Source organism: Gekko japonicus, unplaced genomic scaffold (assembly GCF_001447785.1).
Source record: "Gekko japonicus isolate JY-2015 unplaced genomic scaffold, Gekko_japonicus_V1.1 scaffold120, whole genome shotgun sequence".
Taxonomy (NCBI): Eukaryota; Metazoa; Chordata; class Lepidosauria; order Squamata; family Gekkonidae; genus Gekko; species Gekko japonicus.
In genome coordinates this window covers 743,424-764,158 of record NW_015175973.1, presented here as the reverse complement: position 1 = coordinate 764,158, position 20,735 = coordinate 743,424, and the positions used below count along the sequence as shown (strand labels likewise).

The 20,735-nt window shown below is 43.6% G+C and overlaps 1 protein-coding gene across 1 annotated transcript in view; it reads left to right on the top strand.

Moving 5' to 3' along the window:
- SLIT2 (slit guidance ligand 2) overlaps window positions 1-20,735 on the top strand; it is a 455,701-nt gene that overhangs the window by 327,083 nt on the left and 107,883 nt on the right. The window contains exons 7-9 of the mRNA XM_015426100.1: window positions 2,032-2,103; window positions 9,277-9,440; window positions 12,928-13,066. Of these exons, the coding sequence (XP_015281586.1) occupies window positions 2,032-2,103; window positions 9,277-9,440; window positions 12,928-13,066 (375 nt within the window). The remainder of the gene's footprint in view (window positions 1-2,031; window positions 2,104-9,276; window positions 9,441-12,927; window positions 13,067-20,735) is intronic.

The following is a 20,735-nucleotide window of genomic DNA, read 5'->3' as shown; positions in this document are numbered from 1 at the left end:
TTTTGCCAACAAGCCTAGCGTGTTTAACTGGGTCATTGACTCTCGTCCAATTGAGCAAGTTCGCTGTTATAGATACCTTGGAGTTATATTTCAGTCGTCTGGTCATATGAAAGGCCATGTTGATTACCTGTCAGCCAATGCGAAGAAAAGTGCTGGAGCTATTCAAAAATTCTTTTGGTCCAAAGGAGGTCGCAACTTAGAAGCTGCCATTAAGTTATTTACTATAAAAGTTTTACCCCAATTATTATATGGAGCTCCTTTGTCCCTCCTGGCAAATTTGACCTTACTTGAAAGAACGCAATCGAAATTTTTAAGAGCTATCTTTCAAGTCCCAACAAGTGTTTCAAACGCTGCAATCCGCTTAGAGGCTGGCCTGGTCACGATGGAGGCAAGATTGTGGATTGCTGCATTCCATTATTGGTTAAAACTGATGTTCTTATCTACTGGCCTTTCCCATACTATGATGCAAGACAACTTTGTTCCTTTATGGCGGAAACAGATAGAAGATAAACTGGTCTGTTATGGTGTTTCAAAACAATTTATTCTGTCTTTGGGACATGAGCAGGCTAGATCAGTTCTAAAACAAAGAATATTAGATGTTGAAAGACAGATGGATGTGAGCAGGATTAGGAGCCCTGTAATTGATGTAAGTACACTTAAGAAGATAACTTTGAGATCTTACATCAAATATTTAGATATTTGCAACCATAGAAGAATTTTTACCCTATTAAGATACAACGCCTTACCCTCAGCCATAATGGAGGCCAGATATACTAGATCACAGAGGAAAAGTTGTATATGTGGCTTGGGAACTGACGAAATATTGGAACATGTAATTTTTGACTGTATTTTATATCAAAATATTAGGGAAGTTTTGATCAAGCCTATAGTTAACTCCTTTCCAGGTCATAATAGAAGCATACTTTTGTCAACTATGTTGGCAGGGGATAACCAAAAGCTGACTAGGATGGTTGCCAAATTTGGTTGGTTGGCATACCAAACTAGGAAAGAAATAAAATACAGATAGGCCTAAATCTAATTTCTGATCTTAATATTTTTTTTATCATGTCTGTATTTTAAATTTTTAGCTCTTATTTATAATTTTAGATCCTATAATATTTTAGAATTTTATTGCTTCTGTATCTGTACTTATTTGTTATCTATTATACTGGTCTATGACTGTAATAAAGGCTTTGACTTACCTTGGCATTCCATCCCTTAGGCTAGCCATGCCAGCAGGTAAGTGCCTACAAAGCGACCTGGTAAATCCTTTGCCACACAGTAATGTAAGTACTGTTTTACATAGTGAATAAACGTACACTTTCTAATGTTTGGAGGAGTGCTGAATTGTTTTTTTGTTATGTTTCCAGAAGGCCGTTCATGTATTCCAGTACATAAGTATGTAACCTGCCCTTATTTTCTCAACTGTAGCTTAACTCCTCAGATTGATTTTTCCTCCTTTGTATCCAGCAGCCTCAACATTATTTCATCACTGAGCATTAGCTCTCGGCCTTGATTCCAGACACAATGGCATATTCACTTGTCTGTTTAAGGTCAAATGTGAATCTAGATTTACTTTCCAAAGTACAGTGCCATATTCTTCCTTTATTGTGCAATGCCTTGTTTGGTGTAGTGGTTAAGTGTGCGGACTCTAATCTGGGAGAACTGGGTTTGCAGCTGCCAGGTGACCTTGGGCAAGCCATAGTTCTGTCAGAGCTGTTCTGTCAAGGACAATTCTGTCAGAGCTCTCTCAGCCCCACCTACCTCACAGGGTGTCTGTTGTGGGGAGGGGAAGGGAAAGGAGTTTGTAAGCCGCTCTGAGACTCCGGGTGAAGGGCGGGGTATAAATCCAATAATCTCCTCCTCCTCCTCCTCCTCCTCTTCCTCCTCTTCTTCTTCTTTCTTGTTTTGATTAATACTGGTACCTACAGTAGTTGAATTCAGTATTCTTCAGAGAATGTTGCATGTTTGTATTTTGATAGAACTGCTGTGTAATTTGAACCATTCGTGCCTCTCTTTAATGTTTTACAGCACTCTCAACAATAACAACATCACACGACTCTCAGTGGCAAGTTTCAACCATATGCCCAAACTCAGAACCTTGTAAGTAGTTCTATGTCGCTTTTCCTTGTGACTTCAAAAGATCTGATCAGATGAGGTGACAAAGAAGCCAACAACACGTACTTGCAAATTGTGTGTATGTGTCCAGCACTGTTTCCAGTCCTACCTTGAGGGCAGGTGTTGGAGTGCGGTGCTGGGGGACTGCTGTTCTGCCCCTTGGCCTCTGGCCAAAGGAATTCCCCCAGGTTCCATCTTGTCCCTCATGCTTTCCAGCACCCTATGTTGGCCACTGTGAGAGGTCATCCGAAGTTTTGGGCTGAACTGACACCAACATGCAGATGACAGGCAGCTTTACCTTGCACTACCAGCTGGTCCCAGAGAGCCTCTGGAAACTGTGAACAGGTGCCCGGGGGCATTTTTGGAATGGAGGAGGGCTAAAAAGGTGAAACTTAATCCTGACAAAACGGAGGCACTACTGGTGGGGGAAAGGTCTGAAATGGGTTATCCCCTGTTCTGGCTGGGGTTGCACTCCCCTGAAAGGAGCAGGCTCATAACTTGGCCTCCTGTTGGATAAACAGGTAGCAGTGCAGGGCCCAGGGGTTCCTTTCACTGGCATGCAGCCAGTGTGTTGGCTGGATTGGTTGTAGGGACCATCACTCCAGTCTTGTTCCATCTGCACTGGCTTCCAATTTGCTTCCAGGATCAATTCAAAGTGCTGGTATTGACCTTTAGAGCCCTGTATGGCCCCAGACCAAGGACCTCCTTCTCTCATATAAATCTATGTACTCACTCCTGTCATCTTTGGAGGACCTGCGCTGGTTGCCCCCACCATCTGAAGCTAGACTGGTAGTGACCTGAGAAGTAGTGAGCTAGACGGGTAGTGACCTGTCTCCCTCTATCGATGTCTTCCACCAGTGGGTTGAGAACGTTTTGTTTGGCATAACCCCCCAATAATGGTTATTTGTCCTCCTTCCTGGTTCTGGTATTGTTTTTGTGTGTGTTTTCAATGAATTATTTTATAATTTTAAGGTTGTTTTTAGTTGTTCTGATGTTTCATGAACCCCATCTTGGGTTCCCTGATCGGGTGGAAAGGGGGCATAAAAATATTTTTTAAATAAATAAATAAAGACTATCAGATTGGCCAGCATGGGGTGGTAGTGGTCCTTACTCTGTCATAAAGCTCACTGGGTGTCCTAAAGCCAGTCACTTTGTCTCAGCCTCACTTACTTCACAAGGCTGTTGTGAGGTAGAATGGGGAGGGGAGAACCATGAAAGACATCTTGAACTCTTTGGAGGAAAGTTGGGATAAAAATACACTCCAGATGAACAGGACCCCATGAGAGGTTTTCAGGAGAAGCTATTTGTGACAGAATAACACCCTTGTCATGTCACAACATTTCTTTTAATGTTGCTTATGCAGATGTAGATTTAGGAGAGTGATTATTAGATTCACTTCAATCTATTCAAGACATCCAGCCAATAGAATTTCCAGAGGGGAAACATTCTTTGAGGCCCCCCCTCCAGTCTTTGAATAGTACACATTGATATTACCATGTGAAGAAGACACTGAAACCTGTAGTAGGTCAACATTTGGCACAGTCTAACACATTTGGTGAACAACAAAAGTGGAGAAAATCTTTGGAGGAACAGAATTGGTCACATTTTATTTAAAACCTCAGTACAATCTACAACTGATTGTCAGATATGACAGATGTGAAATCTTTCGGCTGTCATTGCTGTAATGCTGGCAGGCCTAATTAAATTAAAATGATGTTTCCAGGTTCTTTCTAATATAAAAATCCAGCATCTTTTCATAGTATTATAATTAACATTGAGACACCATTTGCTTCAAGATCCAAAATTTTAAGGGTTCCATCTATATGTAAAATGTGCTAAAGGCTATTAAGGAAAAAAAAACATTTAAACAAGTTCTGGACAAAGTTCTTTTAAAAAAAGTTTGCTGTTTTATGAAAAATAGCCAAGAAAAATTATTATGTGAAATTAGGAGCTAAATTATCTTTTTTTTAAGCCCCCCCGAGGGTGGAATTTTTTATTTGCATTTCTATAAAACTGGAGCTAAATTATCTGATGCCTGTTTTTTAAGATTTATTTGACTACTGAGAACATTGGGACTGAAAATGAAATAATTATGATCTCCACATACTCGTAATGCAGGACGTAACAATCTCCCTTCCCAAGGACAAAGGTGCATCAGATATGATCCATCCTTGGAGAAGGAGAAGCGACAGTTTAGTTAAAGTGGTGGCTTCCACCATTTCTTATCTGTTCCTCAGCAAGTAAGGATCAAAACTAGTCAGGTGCAATGTTCCCTCTAAGCTGTGGAGTCTTGTGAGCAAAAATTCTACTTTGTGAGCTACTGGCATTAAAGTTGCGAGCAAGTGATTTGGCTACTGTATGAATTAGTTTGCTCTGGAGCCATCCCTTCCTGAGCTAAAACAAAAATGTGTGAGCTGGAGGCTAAAAAACTGAGCTAGCTCACACTAACTCAGCTTAGAGGGAACACTGGTCAGGTGGTAGAATGGCATCTGCCAGTTCAGAGGCAAAGTCTGGTGACTCAAGATAGACCTGGACTAGGATTGCCAGCGTGTGAATAGGAAATACCTGGAAATTTTGGGAGCAGGTCCTGAAGAGGGTAGGGTTTGGGGTGGGACTTCCTTCTGAAGCGGCCAGTTTCTTCAGGTGAACTGATCTCTGTCGCCTGAAGATCAGTTGTAATAGTGGGATGTCTACAGCCATCACCTGGAGGTTGGCATCCCTAACCTGGGGGCTAATTTTAAGAACAACAGCTTTCTTCAAATTAAGCAGAAAACAACCTGTCTCTCTGAGGTTTGACAGGGAATCTATCTATATACCTAATTCTGAACATGGCCCAAGAGAGTAGATTTTAAAACTCCATGTAATGCAGACACGGGAGCCATTTATCCAATTTCGGGGGAAATTGTCAGGTTTGCAGAAAAACATTTAAAAGAGTGGGGAATAAAACTGATTATCTCATGAAATTTCAGCAACAGTTTTGGATTTTCCAGGCAACTGCAGACCAGTCGTTGACATAGTCTGTGGCTGCCTAGACAATCCAAAATGGCCGCTGCAGTTTCATTTTGAAACTTCAGGTGTAAGGAGAGGAAAGAAGGAGTGAACAGCCAGGAAAGAAAGGCAGGAAGATGAGGGGAGCAAAGCCAGATGTGTGAGAAAAATAAATATGTAACAAAAGGGAGAGAAAGAGCCCTGGAGAGAAGGATGAAAACAGAGAAAGAGGCAGGGCTATTTTTGGGCAGGAACGCACAGGAACGGAGTTCCGGCTGGCTCCCAAGTTGGCCACGCCTACCAGGAACTCATTAGCATAATAGGCCACACCCAACAGCAGAAACTCATTCGGATTGGCTACAATTAGGGCTGTGTGGCCTAACATGCAAAAAGCCCTGGGTTTTGACAACAAACAAGGTAAACAGAATAAGAAGGGAAAGGTGGGTGTGGCTGGATAACCACACTTCTGGTAACATGGGGGTGTGGCCTAATATGCAAATGAGCTGTGCTGTCAGGGGTGTGGCCTATTATGCTAATGAGTTCCTGCTGGGCTTTTTCTACAAAAAAAGCCCTGGAAAGAGGAGATAGCATGGGAACGTGTGTGAGTGTGAGTGTGTGTGTGAGAGAGATTCCTCCTTACAAGTCCCCTGCTTGTTTTTTTTCTAATGCTGGAGAATTTGAGTTGTGCAGTTGTTATGGAATAATGAAGTTCCTCACCTGCAGTTTGTACCTGTATTTGCATGATCTGTAACCAAGTAGCATTTTAGATAGAACAACAATAACAACAACCTTTAATGGCGTATCACAACATCATAAACCAGAAGAAAATACCAATATCATTGACACATTAATAATAACTCTCCTCTTGACAGCAAAGTACAGAAATTTAGCCATCATTTCCATATTCACTACACAACAGTTAGAGAGTAGAGAGAGTACCTTCCACTCATCAGATTGGTTTCCATGATCTCTCAGTAATGGTTCCAGAAATGAGGCTCGGAGATCACAGTTGTAAGAACAATGCGAAAGAACATGATCGAGACGTTCTATTTCATTGACACCACAAGCACATGATCTGTCATCGTATGGTATTTTATGAAACCTCCCAGTCATCATTACACATTTTAGTTATATGTTTACTTGTACCATACAGAAATGAACGCACAGCAAAGGTGGGACTTAGGCCTAACCCCCCAACTAGGCCCCGTTCACACAGAGAATTTGCCGCGTGAAAGGCACAAATGCCGAGTGGATGTTTGGGGCGCGATCACACTGCAACATCTGGGAAGCGTAGCGCACCCGTGGCCAACCCGTGTCATACCGCCAAAGATGCACAGTTAAAAAGTACCTGCAAAGATCTACTAGCAAATGGTTTGCCATGGGCTACAGACGGACTCGTTCGGTGTGATCGCACCGGCGTGCCCCTATTCCCTCCAGCTTGTCCTCTTTGCAGCACGCGGCGAAGGACGAAACCCTGGTCCACCGCTGTCACGTCTGATCGCATAAAGGCAGATCAGAATGTGACGGCAGAAATAGTCACGCCTCCCCCCGCCCACGTTTTCTGGCACGTGTAGGTTAACTGCTACCAGTATGCTTCAGCCTTGTGCTTTATAAACAGTCCACTGAGACATAACAGAATATGTCTGTAGCCCACCAAGGAAGATAGATAATTTTGAAGTTCAGATAAACTAAGCAGGTTTAGACTTGGACAGTACACTGGAGATACTGAGAGAGCATAATGTGCTCAAGAGAGAGAATTCGTAGACTCTGTGGATAAGATGGAAGGCCAAATGCCAGTATTCTAGGACCACATCAGTCTGTATAAACTCTGTGCTGTTGATCAGATTGCGTACACTTAATGGGGAGTTTTCTTGTCTAGTAGTCTCAGCCACTGCTCTTGCCTGACTTCTTTGCATTTGAGATCGCTTCTGCACAGAGACTGTGCATATAGGCTCTGAATCATCATCTATATACAGCAAAAAATAGAGAGTACAGATTGTACACACACAGCCATCGCACAATGGGGGTGCATGCACACAACATTCCTGATTCCTTCTCTACACTTGGGCTGATTGCCCAGAGCTATTCCAGCTAGTGCTTTATACCAGAGCATCAATATCCTATATACCAGTGATGGCGAACCTTTTAGAGACCGAGTGCCCAAACTTCAACCCAAAACCCACTTATTCATCGCAAAGTGCCAACACGGCAATTTAACCTGAATAAGGAGGTTTTACTCTAGAAAAAACAACTCCTACATTAACATAAGATGATCCAAACAAAGTAAGGAAAGCAATCCCAAATGCTTTCATTTACTTAAAATTATTTGGCAGATAATTCCACACTTTAATGACGGTCTGGGCCTGGCTGGGGCGATGGCACGCGTGCCCACGGAGAGGGCTCTGAGTGCCGCCTCTGGCACGCGTGCCATAGGTTCGCCACCACTGCTATATACTATAACTTCCTTCTTTCAAAAAATTAAGTTACTTTGTCAATTTTCTTACACTCTTCATGCACATGGTTTGTTTTGTTATATATTTTGCAGAGGCTAAAATAATTAAACTAAGTCTTTTTAAGTGTCTGTTATCCTGGACATAGCTGCAAAAAAGAGAAAAAAATATTTAAATGATTCTGAAAATAAATGCAGATTTATACCCCAAGTTGCCCTGTATTCCTTTAGTTTGGTGGTGGTGGAAAGTCACAACTCTCAGTCACAGCTGACTTATTATGGCAACCCTGTAGGGTTTTTAATGCCAGAGACGTTCAGAGGTGGTTTGCCATTGCCACCCTCCACGCCACAACCCTGGTATTCCTTGGAGATCTCCCATCCAAATACGAGCCAGGGCAGATCCTGCTTCACTTCTGAGATCTGATGAGATCAGGCTAGCCTGGGCTATCCAGGTCAGGGCCTTTAGTTTGAGAGAGCATGAAAATGTAGCCAAACTCCCCCACCAAATATTCAATATTTAGTGAATATATTCAATATTAGTGAATATATTTGTCTGGTTCCATATCACAGGTTTGCCAGGTCTTACCTAGCTGCTGGCAGGGGTGTCCAGTCCCACCCCCGAAGAGCCCCACCCCGCCTGGCATGTCCAGCACAATGGCATCATCCAGAGGTGACATCATCATGCTGGGCACGTCAGGTGGGACACTCTGGCATTTGGGCAAAAACCTCTATGGTAGCCATATAGTTTTTGCCCAAATGCTAGAGCATCCCCCGCACAATGTTGGGTGGGACAGGGCTCTTCAGGGGTGGGGCTCTCCCGCCAGCCAGCTGGCCAGCAGCGAATTGGGGCCACTGAAATCAGGGGGAAACCTGCCCCCATCAGGGGGTGGCAACACTAACATATCATTGGGAAACTGCTCTTTTGCAGCTTGTCCAGGAGCCATGCATCTTGCATAAGTACCTGCCAAAGGAGACAACTTACTTGATTCCTTCACTCACTTCCATTTGGTTTTTAATTTGGGGCATTTCTTTCCGTTTGAGTCCCTTGGAGCCCAAAGCTATTCCACCTCTGCTGTAATTGAACCAAGAGAGAGAGAGAAGCAGAGAAAAAATGTGGGAGGAAATGTTTTATATTGAACTGTTTTGTCTTGTTCAGCAAAAATCAAATATGAGCTACTAGAAGTATGTTTGCAGGCTGTTATTACCGAGATTAATAATGACTCAACAGACTTGTGTCTTCAATTAGAAACCAGATCTTTTATTAACTTTCCCGTCTCCCTGTCAGTGTGATCTCCCCACACAACCCCCTTTCATTTTATTTTCTCTCCTTCAAGTTGTACATTTTACTTTTATCATCGAGAAGAAAGGCACTGGCACTTACGTTTTGCTTTGGCAAACGTAGTGTTTCATTGCGTTAATTTGGACAAAATGTAAAATTAGTGTAGAGTTACTTGCTGACATCAGTTGTTAAAATAATTTATTCTTCCTTGAGAACTACTTAACAGTCACTTTGTATACTAATCCTATGATGCATGTTTACTTAAGATGCAGGTTTATTTTTTTTAATTTTTCGCATTTACATCCCGCCCATCCCGTAAACGGGCTCAATGGGACTGACAAGGAAGCTTGCGTAGCATTTTCGATGCAATCTGTAACAGTCTGCCACTCAGAGTTTGTCCTGTGTTCTTTGAAACCTATTGACTTTTCCCTCACTCATTCAGCCGACTCCACTCCAACAACCTCTACTGCGACTGCCATCTGGCTTGGCTGTCTGACTGGCTGCGACAGCGACCGCGGGTTGGCCTCTACACGCAGTGCATGGGCCCGTCACATTTAAGGGGTCACAATGTGGCCGAAGTTCAAAAACGGGAATTCGTCTGCAGCGGTAAGAGCATCAGGGACAATTAGAGCCGCACCTTCCTGCAATTAAATACATCTTAGTGGGGATTAGGGCTGCCAACACTGGGTTGGGAAACACCTGGAGATTTTGGGGTGGAACCTGAGAAGGGCGGGGTGAGAGGGGGGCTTCAGCAGGGTATAATCCCATACAGTCCACCTTCTGAAGCAGTCCTTTCCTCCACGGGACTGATCTGTGTCGTCTAGTGACCAGCTGTAGTTCCAAGAGGTCTCCAACTCCCACCTGGATGTTGGCGACTCTAGTAGTGACACATGCTTAGTGCAAGCTTTACTAAGAGTACTCAGTGCACAAGCGGGTCCAGTCTCTTCACAGGGCTACTGTGTAGGGCTGAAGAAAGTCCTGCTTAGGCAGAATCAGTCAGAACAACTGGAAGTTGGGAGAATGGGAGGCACTTCCCAGACCCACATCCAGGTGTTCCTCACATTTATTTATTCATTTTTTCACAGTTATATCCCGCCCATCCCATAAACAGGCTCAGGGCGGGTCACAGCATTTCAATAAATACAATAAAATTTAAAACACATTCAAACATAGGCATACTGCAGAGCAACGCTCCCTCTAAGCTGTGGAGTCCTGTGAGCAAAAATTCTACTTTGCGAGCTACCAGCATTAAAGTTGTGAGCAGGCAGGTGATTTGGCTACTGGATCAATTAGTTTGCTCTGGACTGGAGCCCTCCTTCCTGAGCTAAGACAAAAATGTGTAAGCCGGAGGGTAAAAAAACACTGAGCTGGCTCACGCTAACTCAGCTTAGAGGGAACCCTGCTGCAGAGTATGTTAATGGTACTGTCTTGAGAGGGAGGTCCAGGTCTGGGGAGCACATTCAGGCCTCCCATTCCCCCTAAGAGCCATTTACTCCACCTGTCTGTGTGCAGACAGCAGAGGGAACTCTACTGCCTTGTGGGAATCCCTCAGATGGCATTTCTGCCTGCTCTGTCCACGGACTGAGCCTAGCGTTTTTAGTTGTCCATTATTAAATGTCTATTGTCACCGTACGACTCACACTTTTTGTACTGAAATATAAATATTATTCAAGGGAGAGGCCTGTAAACAATAGAAGTATAGATAGAGGGAGATATGAAGCCCTGGACCGATTTCACACAAGAGCTGCGCCGCAGTCGCGCCTCCCTTTGCCCCACTTCGATTGGTCAATTTCCCAGCCGAAGCCGCGTGGCCGCGTTTTGACCAATTTCCCCCACGGTTTCGTGGTCCTCAAAACACAGGATCACGAAACCGTGGGGGAAATTGGTCAAAACGCGGCCACGCGGCTTCGGCTGGGAAATTGACCAATCGAAGTGGGGCAAAGGGAGGCGCGACTGCGGCGCAGCTCTTGTGTGGAAACAGTCCCAGAGTGATTTATATGAAACTAGAAATAATGCCCGTTGCGGAAATAAATACAACGGGATCTAGAAAGAGGCTCTGGGAGAGTGCTCTGGCTTTGGGCAAACAGTGTCAGTTTCCTGTGGCGACCTCAGCAGGGTTTAATGAGAGAGTCCACTGTTTTCTCCAGAGGGACTGATCTCTGCTACCTGAAGAGCATTTGTATGTTTGAGTTATCGGTAGCCCTCACCTGGAGAGTGGTAACCATTGTTACCCATTCTCCTCTCCCCTATGAGGTATGTTATGCAACTGAAAATCCCAACTGCCTTGCAGGGGGGGGGGGAGTTTGAGGTGTGGAATGGACTGAAGTCCAATCAGCTTCCATATGCAAAAGACCAGGTTGTCGCAGCAGTTGTGGTGTGGGCGGGACCCGGGCTTTGCCTTCTGATTGGTGGCGATATATGCTGAGGAGCAGTGCCATCAGCCATACACTAAGGGAGTGCATTTTAGAATTAGAACTTTGGCACCCACTATTCAATTATATATAAGGAGAGATGACTATTGGACCATCAGGCTTTATATACAGTTTACCGTCTCGCTCTGGCATTTCCTGCGGTTTCATGGCTTTCTCACTCAAAGGCGTTTCAGTGGAATAGATAATGGGATGACTTTACTACAGTTTTATCATGCCTGTGTCTATTTGTGTTTGCAATGAAATAAGAATACCGCTAACCTTTGTTACTAATATTGTCTTTTCTGCATTCATACCCACTAGATGAGGAAGAAGGCAAGTTTACCTTTTTTTAACCAAAAAAAATATATATATTTGCACTGTGAGTGAAATTTTCAGTAAATGTTACTGAGTTGTGCTTGACCAAACTTTGTGCATAGAACACTTATCAATTGCCTGTGTCTCATAAAATCTTCTGAACGGGAGATCTGTGAAGAAACAGTCATTTGCTTTTCTAAAAAAACAAAACACGACTTCTGTATTATTTCTTGAATATGGCAACCACTGTTCTCATGCACTGAGCACATGAAGGTGCCTTATGCTGACTCAAACCATCGGTCCTTCAAAGTCAGTATTGTCTACTCAGACTGGCAGCAGCTCTCCAGGGTCTCAGGCAGAGGACTTTCACCTCACCTACTGCCTGTTCCTTTTAACTGGAGATGCCGGGGATGGAACCTGGGACCTTTTGCATGCAAAGCAGATACTCCTACAATGAACCATAGCCCTTCCCTTCTATGAATGCATTCTATAAGGGAAGCAGCAACCAGTCAATATAGCCTTATCCGATGGAGTAAGTTGCTTTGCTAAATTGCGCTGCTGAAGTATTGTCAAGATGTCAGCCAAGCAAATATACTATCAAACATGGATATAAATTTATATTAGCAAATTAAAAGCAGCATTTTAGCAATTATGCATTGTTTTCTTATAAGCCAAGATGGAGGCAAAAAGTCAGGGCTATTTTTGGGCAGGAACGCCCAGGAATGGAGTTCCGGCTGGCTCCTGAGTTGGCCACACCCAGCAGGAACTCATTAGCATAATAGGCCACACCTAACAGCAGAAACTCATTAGGATTGGCTACATTAGGGTGTGTGGCCTAACATGCAAAGAAGTTCCTGCTACAAAAAAAGCCCAGGGTTTTGACAACAAAGTAAACAGAATAAGAAGCAAAAGGTGGGTGTGGCTGGATGACCACACTTCTGGTAACATGGGGGTGTGGCCTAATATGCCAATGAGCTGTGCTATCAGGGGTGTGGCTTAATATGCTAATGAGTTTTTTTCTTTTGGGTGTGGCCTGTTATGCTAATGAGTTCCTGCTGGCCCTATTCTACAAAAAAAACCTGTGAAAAGTTAAAGACAAATGAGGGTAAGAAGTAACAATTGTGACCCATGTGTAATGTATTAATGGTGGAATATGAATCACCTTGACCCGAGTTTCTGTCACCCAGTGTGTCAAAAAACATGTAGTGACATCTTTGGTATGATCTGTAAAGGCATGTTAAAAAATGTCTTTGGGAATGGGGAAGGAATAGAGAACAAACATTGATCTTTGCAATCCTTGTAGCTTTAGCCTTTTTTGTTAATTGCATTCTGCACTTTTAGAAGTAGCAATTTGTTACTATTTCCAGGTCATCAGTCTTTCATGGCTCCCTCCTGCAGTGTCTTACACTGCCCCGCTGCCTGTACCTGTAGTAACAACATTGTTGACTGTCGTGGGAAAGGCCTGACGGAGATCCCAACCAATCTGCCAGAAACTATAACGGAAATGTATGTAAGAGCTTCCTTCTCCCTTATATTGACTAATTGCATTTATCTTGTCTTTGCCTTAAATAGTTTTGTTTGTTTGCTATCAGAATTGCACACTTCAAAGGTGGTCCATGCAGCAACATTTGCCAGTTCCTGGTAACACTTTTGGGTGTGAATTAACCAACAAACGATTCCTGTAATCTTTCTGTTCTTACAAAAACACACAGTTGTAGACTTACATCTTTTTAAAAAAAAAAACAGATTCAGAATGGAAAATAGGTTTATTTACTATTATTAAATTTATAGTCCACCCCAGGATGCAAGACAGACTCTAATTTAAACAAATGTGTGTGAAATAATTAGATTTCAGGATATTCAAGAAATTGTAGTTAGTTTCTCCTCCAACTTCAGCTGCCTCAGGTGCACCATAAGTTCTCACGATGAAAGAAGATTCCGGCAAATCATTGTGTTTATTGTCTTAGTCATAAAGCAATTCATAAGGTGCCCAGCAGATTTACTGACAATACCACAAGATAGTTCTAGAACCAACTCAATTTGTCTTGTAAGCCTCTTACTGACAAAAGCTACACAGTGTCCCCTGGGTTCTCCTAAATGCCCTGTGTTCAAAAGAACTATCCATTTCAGGATATTGTAGTTTCAGGTAAGCATGGTTAAGACTGCAGCTTTTTTCTTATCCCATTGTGTTCTCTGGGTAAACTCTCTCTAGAAGCTAAAACAACTAAACCAAAACTATCATGCTGTGGTCACATTATGAGAAAACAAGAGCCACTGGAAAAGGCAATAATTAGTTGCTGTAGATTTTCCGGGATGCATGGCCGTGGTCTTGGCATTGTAGAACCTGACGTTTCGCCAGTAGCTGTGACTGGCATCCTCAGAGGTATAAACACAGAAAGATGGAACACTCTCTGTGTCAAGGTGAGATGAAAATGGTAGGCAGGTAATTTAGATCTACTCAGGAAGGTGGGGTAGGGCTGAGTCATTGTCTTGTAGGAGTTCCCCAGGCTATGGACATGCTAATGGAGGAGCTTTCCTGAGGAGGTTCTTTTGTTTCCTACCCACCGGGCGGAAAATGGCAGGAAAAAGTGGGAAAAAGCAGTGCAGTCTGAAATGGCAAGCCACTTCAGATCCAGCTGTTTACCGGTAGGGGAAAGCCATGTGTGAAATGGAAGCCCTATACCGGTTTACTCCACGACGGATCAAAAACGGCTTCAAACCAGCTTAAAAAGGGTAATGTGAAATTCCTCGATGACTCTGTCCATCACATCCACCTTTCTCACTGAGCTTCAAGGTAGATCACAAGGTGTAAATCAACATAGGCTACACCACTGCCTACCAGTGCACTGCAGATCTAATAGGACTAGGATTACAGAAATTAGAAACAGTGCAGAAAAGGTAACAGACATGCTAATGTCAAACAATGAAGCATATGGAGTTACAAAAGTAGAAAACAATGCAGTAAGATAATACATACAGTAAAGAGTAGCCCTCATGTTTCCTCCAGTGGGGAAATCCATAAACTCCTAATAAAGATAAAACTTGCACAGCTTCCATAAAGATATGTATGATCTGTACTTTGGACATATAAGCACTCTAGAGGATTAGGAAGCATGGAGAAGGTATGTATCTTGAAACTTTATGGCAAATTGCGGTTCAGAGATGCAGTTTAAACTACGTGTTTAAGGTAAGGAGTAGGTGCCCACATTTGTATAACCAGCTGTGTCATTTCACAGGTTTCCTGTTCTAATTCTTCCACTTTTAATCTCAGAACATTCAAATTCACTGAAAAAATATCAGCAGTTTTCCTTGAAAGGCACTGGGACAGAATCAGTTCCTCTTAATTAAAAAAAAATCATTTAGATTCTCTTTTATTACTTTTAATCTTTGCTGCTGGTTTGTAATTTTAAGTATGTTGGAAATTTCTAAGACACCTCAAGCGTATTGTATTGGAAGTGTGAGGTGTAAGTAAATATCTCACCGGATGCCTTTCTTTCACCATAACAGCCACATCCCAAAGGAAGAGAACAGAAATATTTTTAGCAGAAATGTTTTTAAGTGGCAGATGATGAGCCATGTCCCTTTTGTTAAGATCAAAGTTTTTTTCTGACTAAATTGTTTTGTAACTGTATAATGACAGTGTTTGTCATTTTAACTGATAAAATTCATTTGGAGGCATTTGTGTCATTAACAGCCAGTCCCTCGAGGTAGCATTTGATGGAACAATTTCTGTGGATATTAAAAACTGAGCAGGTTGAAAGGATGTGTTTACAGGTTCCTAACAGAGTGATGTCAGTCAAATTTGTTTAACAAGAAGCCAGTGATCATTTGGAACAACGGTTTGGAACAATACCTCAGAAAACGTCTTCTTATGTGCTTCACAGTGAGGATATAAGCAGGAGTTTCTCATTGTTAAGAGGGAGGAACATGCTTTTATAAAATCGCCTGAAGGCTCCCCAAAGCATATGCAGAACATGAGGACACACACACCCCCGCCGCCCTTGTCAAAAGATTGACAGATATTGGGTACGGTCGGAGAAAAAAATGGGTTTATATCTCTCTCAGTGCAGTTGTGATTCTCCTCTCTAAGATCTACTCCTTTTTTTACATCTGTTTTTACAATTTATACTAAAAGCAGATGAGAAATAGGCTAAGATACGCTATCAGTTTTATTGCCGTGTATAATCATCACCTTTAGTGATCTACTAGATGCATCACGTTGTTAATCCTTGCACTTGTCACGGACGTTTGGTCTCTTTTTACAGTGATTAAAAAAGAAAGCAATGGCCAAGACAATCCTATGATCCCAGTATGCTGAAAACCACAGCACTGTGGTTGTTTTGGCTTTGCATCGGTCCAATGTAATCAAAACCATATTTGCTCCCAGCAGCCAAGTAGCAAAGGGGGGTAAAAATTACTGCAGAGACAAGGTATTGGGATGGATCCAGACAAAAAAATTCCATTGTAGAATGGAACTTTCCTGCCTCCCCTAGTTCCCACTGTAGTTCGCTGATTTCCACAAAACGCAACTTCAGGGGATAGGGGACCCAGAGGAATGGCATGAATCAGGAAAGGGGGAATTGGTGGAAACTGCCAATTTTGTCTGGATCCAACCCATTGTAAAGGGCACACTGAATGCATTGGGGCACATACAGTTACAGCCCTCTTGGATCCAGCTGATCCTCTGTAGCCTGCCACCATCTGGGAGGAAATTAACTCTTTCTGAGCCCGTTATAGAATCATAGAGTTGGAAGGGGCCATACAGACCATCTAGTCCAACCCCCTGCCCAATGCAGGACCAGCCTAAAGCATCTCTGAAAAAATATTCGTCCAGCCTCTTCTTGAAAGCTGCCAGTGAAGGGGAGCTCACCACCTCCCTAGGCAGCTGATTCTACCTTTGAACCACTCTGACCGTGAAAAAGGTTTTCCTAATATCCAGCCGATACCTTTCTGCATGTAATTTAAACCCATTGCTTCAGGTCCTATCCTCTGCTGCCAACTGGAACAGCTCCTTGCCCTCCTCCAAGTGACAGCCTTTCAGATATTTAAAGAGAGCAATCATGTCCCCCCTTGATCTCTTCTTCTCCAAACTAAACATTCCCAAGGCTCTTAGCCTTTCCTTGTAGGGCTCAGTCTCCAGACCCCTGATCATCTTCGTTGCTCTCTTCTGCACCCTCTCGATTTTGTCCACATCCTTTTTGAAGTGAGGCCTCCAGAACTGCACACAGTACTCCAGGTGTGGCCTGACCAAGGCAGTATACGGAGAGGCTATGACCTCCTGCGATTTCGGTGCTATGGCCCTTTTAATACAACCCAAAATTTGCCTTTTTTGCCACCACATCACACTGACTGCTCATATTTCATTTACAGTCCACCCTTACCCCAAGATCTCTTTTGCATACACTACTCCCCAGAAACGTGTCCCCCATCCAGTATTTGTGCTTGACATTTTTGTGGCCCAGATGTAATACTGTGCATTTATCTTTGTTGAATTGCATCCTGTTTGCAACTGCCCACTTCTCCAGAGTATTCAGGTCTTGTTGAATTTTAACTTTATCTTCTTGGGTGTTTGCTACTCCTCCCACTTTGGTATCATCAGCAAATTTAATGAGTAGCCCTTCTACCCCTTCATCCAGATCACTGATAAAAAACATTGAAAAGTACTGGGCCCAAAACTGAGTCCTGCGGCACCCCCCTGGACACCTCCCTCCAATCTGATGAAATGCCATTGACCACCACTCTTTGGGTGCGTTCCTCTAACCAGTTCCCTATCCACCAAACTCTCCTATAGTCCAGTCCACAATCTTCCGGTTTGCCCATCAGAATGTCATGGGGAACCTGATCAAAAGCTTTACTGAAATCCAAGTAAATCACATCAACAGAGTTCCCACGATCCAGTAAACGCGTCACACGATCAAAGAAGGTAACCAGGTTGGTCTGACAAGATCTGTTGAAGCTGAGAGACGTTATGCATACCAACTCTAAATTTAGGTATTGTAAATCAGAACCTGCTGATTTCAGTGAAATGTGTCTCTGATTAGACATGGAACTGAGAACCTTTAAGAATGAAGCGACTTGCATACTCAGTGATGGAGCATAGATTGTCCTATGATGCTTACTCAATGTTTATGTCCTCCTTATTAGGAATCAAACTTTTTCATAATTAGCTTAGAAATGGTTACAAGAGAGCAAAAAAAAAAAGCCCCAGGAACAATACAGTGGTAGTATGAAGCACCTGTAGCAAGATTAGCAAGAGAATATTTGGTATCAGTAATAGAAGAAAACCATGCTCTTGAGAAAAATCTTCCAGATAATGGCAACTTTGTCCGGGCCTCAGCAGTTCCTGTGTGCCAAAGTGGCATTTTGCTGTAGAGAATCTATGGTGAAATATGAAGCTCTCAATTTCTTTAGCTTCATGATGACTAAGTGATTCACTTGCATTATCAGTAGACAGTCTGAAGATCTGTCCAGATGCAAAACTTAACTTGATTTAGCAAGTGGGAAATAGGTAGTTGCATGCAAAGGAACCTCTCAACTCCCAAGTCCAGCTCACTGAGTGCCTAACTAGGAGTGCTGCAGATTTTGTCATTAATGTGTTCAGCCATCAAACTTGCCGTGTTCTAACATGTCGATCGGACATCAGCCGATCACCCAACCTGTTCAGTTTATACTGAACAGCTGTGAATGCCTGTCAAATAGGTTTACATTTGGGTTTTTGCAGAACTGCACACATACAGAAATGCTGCTGATTCAAACCTATCTGCAGTCGTCATCAGCATCATTAGTGACTCCTTAGGGGAGGATTTTTAGGGTAGCAATTTTTATGGCTGGCTAAATTGTCTGTATAAACTCAGACAAACACAGGTGAACTTATTTATTTATTTTATTTCATTGCATTTATACCCCACGCTTCCCGCGAACGGGCTTACTTGAATACATGATTGGGACTGTGTATAGCTTATTGTAAGTAGGTTCCCACTATGTAATTTCTGTACTGCTTAATGTGTCAGGTGAATACTTATGCTATGTTTCAGTTCTTTTTGGTGGTTCCAGACTTCTAAAATCCTAATGCATTAGTTACGGGATGTCCCATTTTGTTGATGTGCTGACTCGCTATGTGCAATCCACCTTGAGTCTCTGGGAGAAGTAAATAACAGCAGGGCTTTTTTTCTGGGGGAATGCCCCGGAAAGGAGTTCCGGAACCTCTTCGACAAAATTCTTTTTTCTTTTTTTTAATGTTTAAAAGTTCATGAGTTTTCAGTGTACAGATTGAAAACTTCATTTCCCTCTTGAGAGTTCCGGCACCGCTTTTTCAAAAAAGGAAAAGGGGGGGGGGGGGGCTGGACTGAATAAAAATAAATTGCTGGCTGAGCAGACCAGTTGTGATGTAAGGGTAGTGGAAATCAGCACTGTGTGAGAATGTGCATGCACAAAAAAAAAAATTGTGCTGTACTGCATAGTTAAGAAACACAGTGAAGCAACCTGGCGAACAGATGCAGATGAGTTGATGAAGAGTTGAATGAAACTTAGAAAAAAATCAGTTCCCTGCTCACAGCTGTCAAACAGGATGTGGAATGAACTGGCTCGTGTTTGGGAATCCCTGGGTCTTTATATGTGGTACAGTTTCCCTGCATCTTCCCCGGTCTGTGCACTCAGATATCCATTGCAAGTTCCACGATGGGAACTTAATTCCTGTGCATGCATAGGCTAATTGAGATTGAGGTCACAGCAAGCCGGAAGGGGAGCTTCAGTCTTCCATGCTTGCTGTTTTCCTGACCGGCAGTGGCCCCAGGAGGGCAGAATTTGGCCATCGGGAAAACCACATGCACTGATGGGCTACATAGTTTCTGCTGGGTAGCCATGTTGGTCTGCAGATCTACAGGATGTAAGCTTTCAAGAGTCAAAGCTCCTGGTGTCAGATACAAATAGGAACAGAGACCTCCATTCCTACTTGTATCTGATGAAGGAAGCTTTGACTCTTGAAAGTTTATACCATGAAAGTCTCATTGGTCTTTAAGGTGCTGATGGGCTACGTGTATGTTTCCCCAAAGGGGCAGGTAGTGGGGTCATTTTAGGTCAGGGAAAACACTGTGGGCAGGGAGAGACTTAAGCACCCTCTCTCTATGCACAAGGATCCCAGTCCGAATTAGGCCTTACCTGTGTCTGATAATTGAGTTCCTAGCATGGAACTCAAAATGCACATTTGATTGTGCAGATCCTGGGAGGACAGAGGAAAATATAACCTTTGGCTAGCCCCAAATATAACCTTTGGTTGAGAGCTAGTTTCGTGTAGTGGTTAGGAGCACAGACTCTAATCCGGGAGAACCGGGTTTGATTCCTCACTCCTCCACATGCAGCTGCTGGCGTGACCTTGGATCAGTTAGAGGTTCTTTCAGAGCTGCTCTCTTGGGCAGTTCTCGAAAGAAGTCCCTCAGCCCCACCTACCTCACAGGGTGTCTGTTGCGGGGAGGGGAAGGGAAAGGAGTTTGTAAGGGGTATGAATCCAATCTCCTCCTCCTCCTCCCCTCTCCCCCTAGAATGGTGCTTTTGTTTTGGGGAAAGACAAGGAGGAGGAGGGGATTGGATTTACACCCCGCCCTTCACTTGGAGTCTCAGAGTGGCTTACAAACTCCTTTGCCTTCCCCTCCCCACAACATATACCCTGTGAGGTAGGTAGGCTGAGAGAGCTCTTTCCAGAACTGCTCTTTTTGAGAACACCTCTGACGGAACTATGGCTTGCCCAAGGTCATCCAGCAGGTGCAAGTGGAGGAGTGGGGAATCAAACCTGGTTCTCCAAGATTAAAGTCCGCACACTTAACTACTACACCGAGGATGAAGGAACAAACCAGTACATCATCTGGGAGGTTATTCCAAATCTTGGGAGCAAATTCAGGGCCCACTTCACCTCCGGTGGCGGTCAGCGGACACTACATCCCTCCCCCCATAGTTCGGACCCTCCTCTATGTCACATACTCTTTTAGGTACGAGGGGGACCGTCGTACTCTTGCTGACCTCCGGGGGGTCGGCACTTGTATCTCCGGAATTCCGGCCACAGGGCCGGGTTCTGCAAAAGGGGGAGCTCGAGCCTCTGCTTCTGCTGCCTCCGCAACGGGGGGTCCCTCGGCCGATACCGGAACCGTGGGGGCCTGTGCCGGGCGCTCTTCGGCTGGCAAGT